This window comes from Priapulus caudatus, unplaced genomic scaffold (genome assembly GCF_000485595.1).
Source record: "Priapulus caudatus unplaced genomic scaffold, Priapulus_caudatus-5.0.1 Scaffold913, whole genome shotgun sequence".
Classification (NCBI taxonomy): domain Eukaryota; kingdom Metazoa; phylum Priapulida; class Priapulimorpha; order Priapulimorphida; family Priapulidae; genus Priapulus; species Priapulus caudatus.
The window spans coordinates 21,303-34,186 of record NW_014577974.1 but is presented as its reverse complement, the minus strand read 5'-3'; the positions used below and the strand labels follow the sequence as shown (position 1 = coordinate 34,186).

Here is a 12,884-nt window from a genome sequence, read left to right as displayed (position 1 = left end):
AAGTTCTTGCAGAAATGTTTAAAATTTCATTTCTAACTAAGAAGCCACTAAATATTTAATTAGGCTATTTTGGAAATAAAACGAAGGAAAATCTGCTCCCCTATTCTCTTATTAAAATCAACGTTTTTTCAATGATGATTCATGCCAAGGGAAAACGCGGGCAAAACTTTTCTACAAAATCGTTTCTTGACGTTGATATTTTCACAGCATTTTAATGACTAAGAAATTACTTCGATAGATATATATTTGAAATTTGCTGATACAATCTTCAATGGAAAACCAAAAATGTAAATATGACCACAGACTTTGGCAATATTGTTACTCGGTGTGACTTTTTATTCGTAAATATATTAAATACATAATTTTAACGGAGGAATAAGAGCATGTATAGATAGACAGTCATGTGACATATTCCGAGCAGGCAAGGACGCCATTTACTGATACTCTGTAGACTAAATTATGACCGTGGGACCGAATAAAAGCAATTAATGAAATCGAAAATTTGCATCACTTCAAAGACTTTTACAATCCCATATCTACGCATAAACTAAGCTCAAGTTTATCCACATGTACAATTACGCTTCATAAATTTGTCAACTCACTGTGCATATTCTTAATCGGAAAGTGAATTTTTTTTAATCACGACATGAGAGAATTGCCTATATCAATATTGCCTTCGTAAACAGGAAGGCAACCCTACTGCGCACATATACGCATTTGTATTTTGCACGTGTAAATTAATATATGCAGCAGACACGCTGTGCAGAATGCTGAATGCGATTGACCATGACCTCGAGTTAGTTCTGTTGTTCGGCCTTGCAACTGAATCGTTGTGAGAGCGCGCGACAAAATTGCGATGATAACTGGTTGCGGATTGGCTGGGTCGATACTAGCCTAGGGCAAGGTCATCGCTTCGCTTTCAATGTCATTCGCTCAGGCAACGAACACACGCACAATCCAAGCTAGGTAAAAAAATATGGGAAAACTACTGTCCTGTAGGTTTCTTGAATGGTGGGCGGGTGAGAGCACGAGTGAGTGATCGAGTGAATGATCGAGTGAGTAATCGAGCGAGCGAGTTTGAGTGAGTTTGAGTGAGTGAGTTTAGTGAATGAACAAGTGAGTGAGCGAGGAGTGAGTGAGTGAGCGAGTGAGTGGATGTGTGAGTGAGTGAGCGAGTGAGTGGATGGGTGAATGAGTGAATGAATGAGTGAGTAAGTGAGTGAATGAGTGAGTGAGTGAGTGAGTGAGTGAGTGAGGAGGTGAGCTGAGTGCAGTGAAGCGAGTGAGATGAGTGATGGTGGCTGAGTGATGACGAGATGAGTGGATGGGTGAGTGAGTGAGTGAGTGAATGCGTGAGTGAGTGATTAGGTGTGTGTGAGTGAGTGAGTCGAGGAGTGAGCTGTGAGTGAGTGAGTGAGTGAGTGAGTGGTGGAATGAGTAAGTGAGTGAGTGAGTGCGTGAGTGAGTGATGGATGGTGGGTGGGTGAGTTTTGAGTGAGTGAGTCGAGTGACGTGAGCGAATCGAGTGAGTGAGTGCGTGAGTGACGTGTATCGAAGTTTTAAACGCGTGCTGTATTACACTGCGCCCTCCTCATATATAATATGATAGTTGATGATGCATGATATGTAATATGACTAAGATGCCTTTAGTTGTATGATATCGTACTCGTTACGAAAGTATGTAAGTTTTCCACATTGCTACCATCACGCATTTATGTAAACGTCGTACATATAAATTAAACTCACTTAATCACTTATGCACCACAATTGCGGACACGCATGTATAATAAATTTTTATCAATTTTGTTGGCAATCAATATAATGCTTAATGGTGGCAAACTGAACTTGAGCTGAATTGTGATCAGGCATACTAAAGCGGATATCCTTTATAATATGTATGAGTGTGCGCGGTGCGTGTGTGCGGCGTGTGTGTGTTTGTTTGTGTGCTTTGTGTGTGTGTGTGTGTGTGTGTGTGTGTGTGTGTGGTGTGTGTGCGTGTGCGTGCTGTGTGTGTGTGTGTGTGTGTCGTGCGTGCGTGTGTGCATGTGCGTGCTTGTATGGTGTGTGTGTGTGTTTGTGTGTGTTGTGTGTGGTGTGGTGTGTGTGTTGTGTGTGTGTGTGTGTGTGGTGCGTGCGTCGTGTGGCAGTGTGTGCGTGTGTGTCGGGCGTGTGGTGTGTGGTGTGTGTGTGTGTGTGTGTGTGTGTGTGGCGTGTGTGTGTGTGCGCGTGTATGTGCGTGTAATGTGCGTGTATGTGTGTGTGTATGTGTGTGTTGCGTGTGTGCCGTGTGGCGTCGTGCGTTGCGGTGTGCGTGCGTGGCGTGCGTGTGGTGTGTGTGTGTGTGTCGTGTGTGGTGTGCCATGTGCGTGTTAATGAATTACATTTTCTATTCATGGCTAAAATACACTTCCATAAGCATTGGAAATTAAAAGTTCAAAGGGCGATCAAGCAAATGCCAATTTATCTGAAAGATATCCATTCTGATTACCCAGGACAGAAACCAAGCAAATTATCCTGCCTATTTATAAGTTATAAGACCCATTAGTTTATAGTTAATAGTTTAGGTCTTATACCTGGGCTGATATATAGACTTCTATTTTAGTTAGCTTGATTTAATTACTCAATAATATAACCGTACACCAGGCAAACAGGAGGAATATATATATATATATATAAAGTATATATATATATATAATATTATACACACCATTGCTAAACATTGATACAATGATACCATTGCATAGTACTATGTTCACTGTAAATACGCATGAAAATCAATCCTATAGCCATTGCACAAGGCGTTTACCTGCCGTCGAGATCCCCTGGGCGCGATGATCGCCTCCGTACTTTGCATCACGTCCTGCGTAGCTTGTCATATGATCTTTCGTGTACTAGATCTCTGAAGTGTTTCAGCCATGTCACACCACACAAACGATCAGTGACAGTGACGACAGTGACAGTGACGACAGTGACATTCAACGGGGCCACGAGCAAGACTGGCAATGTCAGGCCGAGCTGAGTGGTCATAATCAATGATCATCATCATCATCCAATCATCATCATCTATTCATTATTGCTCACCCGACTATCAGCTACGTACACACGCACGCGGCGGCCACGCACGCACGCACGACACACACACGCACGCACTGCCGGCACGCCGGCACGATTCACACACACCGACACAACCACACGAACATACTTTATCTCTCTCTCTATCCTCTCTCTCTCTCTCTCTCCTGCTCTCTCTCTCTGCTCTCTTCTCCCTCCTTTCTTCTCTCTCTGCTCTCTCTTCTCTCTCTCTTTCTCTCTCTCTCTCTCTCTTTCTCTCCTCTCTCTCTCTCTTCTTCTCTCTCTCTTCTCTCTTCTCTCTCTCTTTCTCTCTCTCTCTTTTCTCTCGTCTTCTTTCTCCTTTCTCTCTTCTCCCGTCTCTCTCTCCTCTCTCTCTCAAGGAGAACACTAAGAGACACGTATTTACGAATCTTCTTGCTTTGCTTCGCGCGTGCCAATATTCATGGATGTTGTGCGTTTAAGAAGGATGATGTGGAGGTCATGATTTAATAGTTTGCCGCACAGAATCAAAGTGTGAATTTTGTGTTTGCTGTGTGTGTTTGCTGCATGTGTGTTTGTGTGTGTGTGTTTTGGCATGTGTGTTTGTGTATGTTGTGTGTCGCTGTGGCGTGCGTGCGTGGGCGTGCTGTGCGTTGCGTGCGTGCGTGCGTGTGTGTGTAGGTCATGATTTATAAGTTGCCACAGAATCAAGTGTGGAATGTCTTTGTTTGTGTGTGTGGGTGTGTGTGTGGTGTGTGTGTGTGTGTGCGTGGTGTGTGTGTGTGTCGTGTGTGTGTGTGTGTGTGTGTGTGTGTGTGTGTGTGTGGTGTGTGTGTGTAGGATCCCTGATTTATTAGTTGCCCTCGACCAGACAACGGCGGTCAAAGTGTGAAATGTGTTTTGTGTGTGTGTGTGTGCGTGCGTGGCGTGCGTGTGTTGCGGTAGTGCGTGCACGTGCGTTTGTTGTAGCGTGTGTGTCTTGTGTGCGTGTGCGTGTGGCGTTGTTGGTAGCAGACGATTGTGTGTCGTGTGTGTTGCGCGCGTGTGTGTGTGTGTGCGTGACGTGCTGCGTGTGTGCGTGTGCGTGCGGTGCGTTGCGTGTGTGCGTGCGTCCTGCCGAGAGACGAAGACCACTCGTTGCGGTCACTTACCTTCGGACAGTGTTCTCTTTCTGCTGTATTAGGATTGAGTGCGGAGGCGTAAGGCACACCCTGGCCGAACGTAATTCACGAGCGATCTTGGCCCATCGGCTCCAGTAGACTGAGTGCGTCCTATAATAACGAAGAGTGCGAGTAGGAGTGGATGACGAGCGTAGGATAGACACGTGGAGTCTTACACGACTGCGATCTTGTAACGATGCGCTGCCTCCACTGCCTGCTTGCTGTTGTCATCACTAGTTGGCTGTTATTGTTGATTGTTATCGTTGTTGTCACTGCTGTCTAACTGTTGTGTTATTGTGAATCGTTGTTGTCCTAAGTTTGTGCTATGTTGTTGTTTATTGTTGGGCTGCTGCTGTTGTTGTTTATTGTGAATCGTTGTTGTCACTGCTGCTACTGTTGTGTTATTGTTGCTGCTTGCGTGTTGTTGTTATTGTGATCGTTGTTGTCACTGCCTGCTACTGTTGTTGTTATTGTTGCTGCTCTGTTGTTGTTATTGTTATCGTTGTTGTCACTGGCTGCTACTGTTGTTTTATTGTTGGCTGCTGCTGTTGCTTGTTATTGTTATCGTTGTTGCACTTGCTGCTACTGTTGTGTTATTGTTGCTGCTGCTGTTGTTGGTTATGTTATGCGTTGGTTGTCACTGCTGAACTGTTGTTGTTATTGTTGCTGCTTGCTGTTGTGTTTATTGTTATGCGTTTGTTGTCCACTCTGATAACTTGTTGTTGTTATTGTTGGCTGCTGGCTGTTGTTGTTATTGTTATCGTTGTTGTCACTGCTGCTACTGTTGTTGTTATTGTTGCTGCTGCTGTTGTTGTTATTGTTTATCGTTGTTGTCACTGCTGATACTGTTGTTGTTATTGTTGCTGCTGCTGTTGTTGTTATTGTTATTGCTGTTGTTGTTCTTTTTCTTCTTCTATTATTATTATATTATTGATGACTATTATTGGTATGTGTTGATGTACTGGTTGTTGCGATTGTAATTGGCTGCTGCTGCTGTGTTACTGATGATGCTATTACTACTATGGCTAGACGGATAAACAATAGCATAAACATGTTTATCAACGCTCAACGCCACAGACAGATGACATCGACGCTGCTATCGACGCTATGACATCGACAATGCCAGTGGGCGATAGATATACGCGCTGCATATTCCCTACTTCACGAATGGAGCATATTAGCGGAGCGAAAGATGTGGCTTCCATTAGCATTGCAACATGTTCTGCCTAGCATCTATGACAAATACGACATACGCATATACGCCGCCTATGAACACTATTTGTCATAGGAAGATTCTTCTATGACAAATATTGGCGAGTCAACTTCGTTCCGCTTTACAGCTGAAATTCACTGCTTGCGTTCATAATGCGTCCTCTAAACTCCTATGATGCGCACAACACATACAACAATATTTGTCATAGGAAGACTCTTGCTATGACAAAATAGTGTCATAGGAGAGCGTATACGCGTATGTCGTATTTGTCATAGATGCTAGCAGAACACGCTGAGCATCACTACCTTGTTGCCTGTTCCTGGCACGAGATACAAAGCGCCATCGCAGCTCCATAGCGCACGTGTGGGTTGTAGGATTCGGGCGAGCAGCCGACACGACATTCGGCACCTGCTCTGGTGTTCTGCAACAATAAAAACATAAGCGTCCATTAAAAAACGTAACCGAACAATGGCAACTGAGAGCACACACGAGTGTAATAAAAAGTAGCGTCCATTAAATAGAGTGACCACGTGACGTATATGAAGCCACACGTGTTAGAGAAAGAAGTAGTGCCCTTTGAATAAAGTAACCAGTGCTTAACCACGTGGCGGTATATAAAGCCACTGTGTTTGTGTAAGAAAAGTAGTGCCAATTGAATAAAAAGTAACCACGTGACGGTATATGAAGCCACGTGTGTGTGTAACAAAAAGTAGCGCCCATTGAATAAAGTAATCAACTGCTGAAATCATAAGTGTAATCAGAAGTGTGTGTGAAGCCAAAGGTATAGTGTCCCATTAAATAAACACATAACCACTGTGCTTCAGTATTTACCGATTCAAAACAAATTTCAAAATATCAGTTCCTAAATGAATCAGAAGCACACGCGACTGAACTCTGCAACACAAAAATTCACTGATGGAAGGACAAACGGTCATTAATCGTTGTTATCTAACCAGGAAATAGGTGCGCCACCTAGATAGTGTAACTTCTACTCTCGGCAGACGTAGCAGCCATCCCCGGCGCTGATCGCACGCCAACAAGATATGAGAAATTACGACAAATGCTCAACGTCCTACAAGAATTCCTTCCATCTCTGCGGCGGCGCGATTTCAAGATTCGTGGGATATGAAAAGAAGCCAGTTTCGCTCTACGACTCACTATGGTTGCTGCGACAGCAGGGAAACGCGACAGGGGAAGGAAAAACTTGGTTAGGAAATCGGTGTGCCCGAAGGCAGTCATTATGTTCGTTCGCACGCGAGTTTCGCCGTGGAGTTTTAGTTTCCTCATCCTCCGATATGCCATGTGCCTTCGAGCTCAACGGAAATCAGTAGAAATCGACCACGTTCTGCGTTTAGGCATGGTCGTATCCCGGGGCCGAATTCTCTCCGGAGTAAACGGAACAACTACTACAGCGTATTGCTAAACTCTAACGCAGTTCCACTCCGAAGCTTAAAGCTACAGTCAATCAGCAGGAGAATAAAGTGTTCCCAGCAATATGCAAAAGGCTGCTGCACATGCAATATCTAAACTGCTACCGATCCTTCTTCACATTCCGACAGGCAGATTTACAAAGCCATAAGCGTTCTCAGACAAGAAAAATAAGCGGGTTCGCTAATGTTTGCACTTGTAGATGCTTGGGTGCTATAACACTCATCTACAGACATGGCTGCGGCGGCGGTCTGCCACTATGTAATAACAAAAGCTAATCACAATTAAAGGTGATAATTAATATGAGGTATTATCAGCTCTTAGTATATATATATATATTATATATATATTATATATATATTATATATATAATTATATTTATATATATATATATATATCCTATCGCCTATCGACCAGATCAGGAGCTAATAATACACATTAGTATTATCGCCCGAGTGATTATAAGAAATCCTGCGCGCTGATTGGTCGAGACTTAGGTGATTATTTTTCGATAATCACCTCTGTGGCCGATTCGATTATGCAGTCCGGACTCTCCACATTCTCCTCTCCGGATCCTACCGGATTTGTGCGAAATAGAATATAGAAGTAGAGAACCAAGATGGCGGCCCCCACGTTGTTGATTCTCAACGAGCTTCTCAATACTACAAAGATGGCGGCCCCCACGTTATTAATTCTCAACGATGATACTATAAATTTCAATCATACCGAAGGAAAAAGGGATCTATAGTTTTATTGCCAACATTGTAAGTATTAGTAACACGCGAAAATCGGATGCACTACACGGATTGGTGCAAAAAATGTGATAAAAACGTTTGAATAACCGAAATTCTGACTAAATGTCGCCATTCCGCAATTTTGTCACGTGACCTCACCGCTATCGCACCGGTCGAAAAAATGGAGAGTTTAGACAGTCCGAACTTTCCAGAAATGGTCATGTGACCAGTAATCGAACGGAAATGGAGAGTCCGGAAAGTCCGGACGCGAGTTTTTAAACCGTAGGATGGCGACTGAAGATTAATAAATTATTCATGACATCACACATGGTTCGCGTTTCTTAAGCCCGGCGCACACGTGAGTAATTTTACTCAAGTAAAATGATGCATGCGTCAAAATACTCACGTGTGCGGCAGATTTTCGTTATCAAACATAACAATAAATATCAAACATGTTCGATAATTTTTGACACATGCGTCAAAATACTCACCGTATGCGCTCTAGCTGCGTAAATTTACTCAACACTGGTACTCACAGCGCATGCGTTTACATCATTGTGCGCCCAGTATTGGCTGCGCACAGTCACGTGATCTACATTTCCACTTATACCTTGAGTGATTTTACTCACGTGTGCGGCGGACGCTGAAAATATTTCGGGTGAGTATATTGACGCATGCATCATTTTACTTGAGTAAAATTACTCACGTGTGCGCCGGGCTTTAGCCACGCGCACACAGCTGCAGCAGGCGTGTTGACACGTGCCTGAGTGTGACGACGATTGCCAGTGAAGAAGGAAGACACCCGGAAACGCGCAGACGCCACGCAGACGATACGAGACAGTAATCTGGTCGCGTCTGTTTGCCGACAAAGATAGTAGAATCCAAAGAAGCCAAGCAGCAGCTGCTACTGCTGTTGATGCTGTCGGTTCATCATCATCATCATCATCATCATCATCATCTTCATCATCATCATCATCTTCTTCTTCTTCTTCTTCTTCTTCTTTTTCTTCGTCTTCTTCTTTTTCTGCTACTGCTTCTGCTGTTGCTGCTGTTGCTGTTGCTACTGCTGCTGCTACCGCCGCTATTGCTGCTGCTGCTTCTTCTTATTCTTATTCTGCTGCTGCTGCTGCTACTGCTGCTCCTGCTGTTACTGCTGCTGTTGCCGCTGCCGCCGCCGCCGCTGCCGTTGCTGTTGCTGTTGCTGCCGCTGCTGCTGTTAGTTCGATGAGAGCTGGATGCATCGTGCTGTGACGCCTAGAACTTCACCAATACGAGCCGCTACCATCAATCCAAACAGCTAAATATTCCCCCTGTTTATATCTATCTACGTGCCCGTACGTAACACACCTCCATTTAGAATTCTTTCCTTACCTTTTAAAACTTTTTCCTCTCAAATTTTCCGAGCGAAGTCATATAACCGATGAAATCCTCGACGAACTTCTTCGTAAACGCAACAATCACTTTAATTTCAACCAGAGACGCTGCGAACGAATCGATCCCCACAAACACAATTCTTCACACGACAACTTCGCAGACTACATCAAAGACTGCTGGTCGAACTGCGTACCGAGGTAAACGAGCAATATACATTACACCCTCAAAACACATCCAACATTCAACAAACAGAGAACGTGACGCACATCAGCAAGCACGCACCGTATGTGCTTCCTACGAGCAGAACAGTTATGTTCAGATACGTTATATAACTATATATATATATTATATAACTATATCAATAGCGTCTCTTAAAAAAATCTCGAAACAACCTGTCCGCGAGAACTACGCGAGCTTCAGATTTTCCGAAATTCGTTTGAGTGAGGGATCGATATCTCTGCGAGAATGCGATTGAAGGTGTGTGTGTGCGTGTGTGCGTGTGTGTGTGTGTGTGTGCGTGTGTGCGTGCGTGTGTGTGTGTGTGTGTGCGCGTGTGTGTGTGTGTGCGTGTGTGCGTGCGTGCGTGTGTGTGTGTGCGATAAAATATGAACGGCGGCAGACGTGTGAACGGAAGCACGATCTCGATATCTCGACGTTTGATCGAGATATGATTAGATTATATTAGATTATATTAGCTTTATATTAGATTAGATTATATATTGAGATGCGCGTACAACGACGTGGAGATGGATGTGGCATCCGCGGCGTGCTTACCTGCGCCCGCATCACACGCGCCGGGTTCACGAGCATCTCAAAGCTCGGCTCCGGCTCAGGCTTCTTCTCCTCCTTCTTCTCCTCCTTCTCCTCCTCCTTGCTCTTGCCGTCAGCTTCCTTCTTTCCCTTCCCGTCGTCCTTGGACTTCTCCGCATCTTTGCCGGCGCTCTTCTCCTCCTTGCTCTTCACCTCCTCCTTCGCCTTCGGGCTCTCCTTCGGGCTCTCCTTCGGGCTCTCCTTCGACTTGGCTTCTTTCTTTTCCTTCTCGGCAGTTGCTTCCTTCTCGGCAGTTGCTTCCTTATCAGCGCCTTCTTCCTTCTTCTCAGCCTCATCCTGGGGGCAGAGTATTACTAACATGATAAGGAAACACTGATGATATATATATATATATATATAATATATATAATGATCGGTTGGGCTGCTGGCACTTTTAAAGGTCAATATGATAAATATCTCATATGTCATTTATATCTCTCGCCTGTTTGCAGCTCAAAATGTAGACTATAATCGTTATTATATTTTTTTTTTTTTATAAATGACCTTTCCATGTTTTAGATGCGTGGGTTTTGACATAAAGCCTACTATGTATGGTGAGGGCGAGATGCTGGGATAGCAAGAATAGCATATGAAGTACAGTCCGACCTCCTTTATCCAGCCATCGGTTATTCGGAAATCTCTATTAACCGGCCGCTATCTCGCAGTGTATGTTCTCTGTTTTTCATTCATTTCCACCTAAAAATCTCGCCCAAAACTTGCGCGATGTACCAACCGTACGTGTGTTTGCGTGTGCGCGTGCGCGTGCGTGTGTGTGTGTTGTCCGCTTGTGTCCGCTATGCCTCCGGTAAAAAATTTCTGTTTTTATCATTTTAGTTCCATTTATATCACCATCAAACACGACAGTTTGTTTACAATATCATAGCAACGGAGCTCAAATAATTGATCACATGCATAACCCTACTGGAAAATAGCCTAGCCTCTGTGTTTGAGCATAACTCTCATATCCGGCCAAATCCCATATCGATGGGCTGCCGGTTCCGACGTGGCCGGATTAGAGCGATGGTCGGACTGTACTCATACACACAAATATCGGTTTACATTGTGTTTTTTACAGCTTTAATTGTAAATTGCCCCTGCCCAATTCTCCACGAGGAGAGAAGGAACTAAGAGTAAGAATAAATGTAAAATTAGAGTCTCTAGAAAGATGTTTGTACCACTTCCATCTTGGAGTCCTGGCTTCTGTGCTTTTCTCGCTCCATCTCCTTCTTCTTTGCTTTAGCCGTGATGCTGAGGATTGCAGTCGACACCTTCTCCTTCTCCTTCTCCTTCTTCTCTTCCAGCGGGAGAGGGTAGGCATACATTGACGGCTTTGCATTCGAACGGAACTCCATTTTTGGCATCTATGAAACAATTGACAATAAATATCCTCAAATATAGCTGTTACTGGATAATTATCAATATCGTGTTACTTAATTGGCCTTTTTTAAGGCCATGTGCTAAAGGAGAAAACTGCTGCATCAATATTCATGTTACTCTCAATAGAATTTACCATAAAACAGCACCATGAAAAGTCTTGTGTCTTGTCTAAATGTGGATAACGAATCAACTATAGGAGAGAGGGGGAGATAGACAGAGAGATAATGATAAGAGAGAGAGACACGACCAGAGAGAGAGAGAGAAAGACGATAACAAAGACAGACAACAGAGAGAGATTAACCCAAGAACCCAGACAACACATAGAGAGATTTACCAGAAGACAGCCAAACAGAGAGAGAGAGTGAGAGAGACAGCCCCGACAGCCAGACAGAGAGAGAGAGAGAGGCGAAAGAGAGAGAGAGAGAGAGAGAGACTAGAGATAGAGAGAGACAGTGCGACTAGAAAGAGTGAGGGAACAGAGAATGAGAAGGGAGAATGTAGCTACTGGAAGGGTGTGAGTGAGAGAAGGGAAGTAGAAGAGAAAGGAAAAGGGAGAGAATATAGGGGAGACGAATAGAGGAAGGCTAAGAGAGGGAGAGACAGACAGAGCGAGAGAAAGAGAGAGAAAGAAAGACGGAGAACGAGATTTGAAAACAAAGGGAATAGAGAGGTACAGTTTAGCGTTACCAAGCACCTGAGTGTACCTATAGAACAGGCACATACACATATTATATAGACAACCTTTGTCAATAAATGACAAATTTTGGAATTCCCTTGAATAGCAGCTACACAGTGAATCCCATATAGAATGGATACCTCATAGGTAATATAGGAACCCAAATTCGGTTTCCTTAAGTGTGACACCTATTAGATATATAATATATATACAGATTTGCCCGTAGCTTGGTCTGGTAGTGCAGCATTACCGCTATCACGAATGTGGGCTAGCTCTTACCTGTCAGCAACACGCACACCCGTCTGTGTAGGCCACCCCCCACCTCAACACGACCCTAATGCCAGCAGCCTGTGTCATAATATCGACTTTTAATATAATATATACTATATCCTATAAGACAGTCTCGTATATACGTCTCTATATATATATATATAGTTTATATAGTCTCTATATTATATACTATAGAATCTATATTATGACACTCCTGATGACATTGGCATCGAGTTTGAAGGACATGATGTTCTATGTATAGAACATCACATGTATAGATGATATAATGTAGTCAGGAGTGAATAACAATAGATTCTATTCTATTATTATTCACTCCTGATGTAGCGGGGTGATACATACAGCCATGTTGGCGTTCAGGCCGACGAGACAGGTGGGTGTGAAGGCGAGACTCAGGAAGTGTGCCAGCGGGAACCAGAACCAGAACTGCAGGAAGACCAGCATGCCGACGACCGACCGACCATGTGGGTGTGGCCGTCGTGCGCGACTGCAGGGACACGGTGACGTTCCTTCCTCCTGCAAACACACAAGCAAAGCTCCCTGTTAGTGCTAGCAGCGGGGTGGTGGGTGGTGGTGGAGGAAGAGAAGGGGGAGAGAGGAGGATGCAGAAGCAGGAGAAGTAGAAGGCGGAGGATGAAGCGGAGGCGAGAGGGGTGTTGCTATTGTTGTTGTTGTTGATGGTGGTGGCGGTGGGGTGATGGTGGGGTGGTGGTGTCGGGTTGGTGGGTGGGTCGTGCTACTGCTGCTGCTGCGCTGCTGCTCTGCTGCTGCAT

General features: G+C 44.3%; 1 protein-coding gene across 1 annotated transcript; it reads right to left on the bottom strand.

Annotated features, from left to right (window-relative positions):
- Positions 1-5,725: 5,725 nt before the first annotated feature.
- On the bottom strand, positions 5,726-12,625 carry LOC106814361 (26S proteasome non-ATPase regulatory subunit 1-like). Its single transcript, XM_014818674.1, has 4 exons — positions 12,454-12,625; positions 10,946-11,131; positions 9,735-10,067; positions 5,726-5,845 (listed from the first exon to the last, which is right to left on the bottom strand). The coding sequence occupies exons 1-4, from the start codon at positions 12,553-12,555 to the stop codon at positions 5,726-5,728; spliced, it is 741 nt and encodes a 246-aa protein (XP_014674160.1). The 5' UTR covers positions 12,556-12,625.
- Between the last annotated feature and the right edge of the window lie 259 nt (positions 12,626-12,884).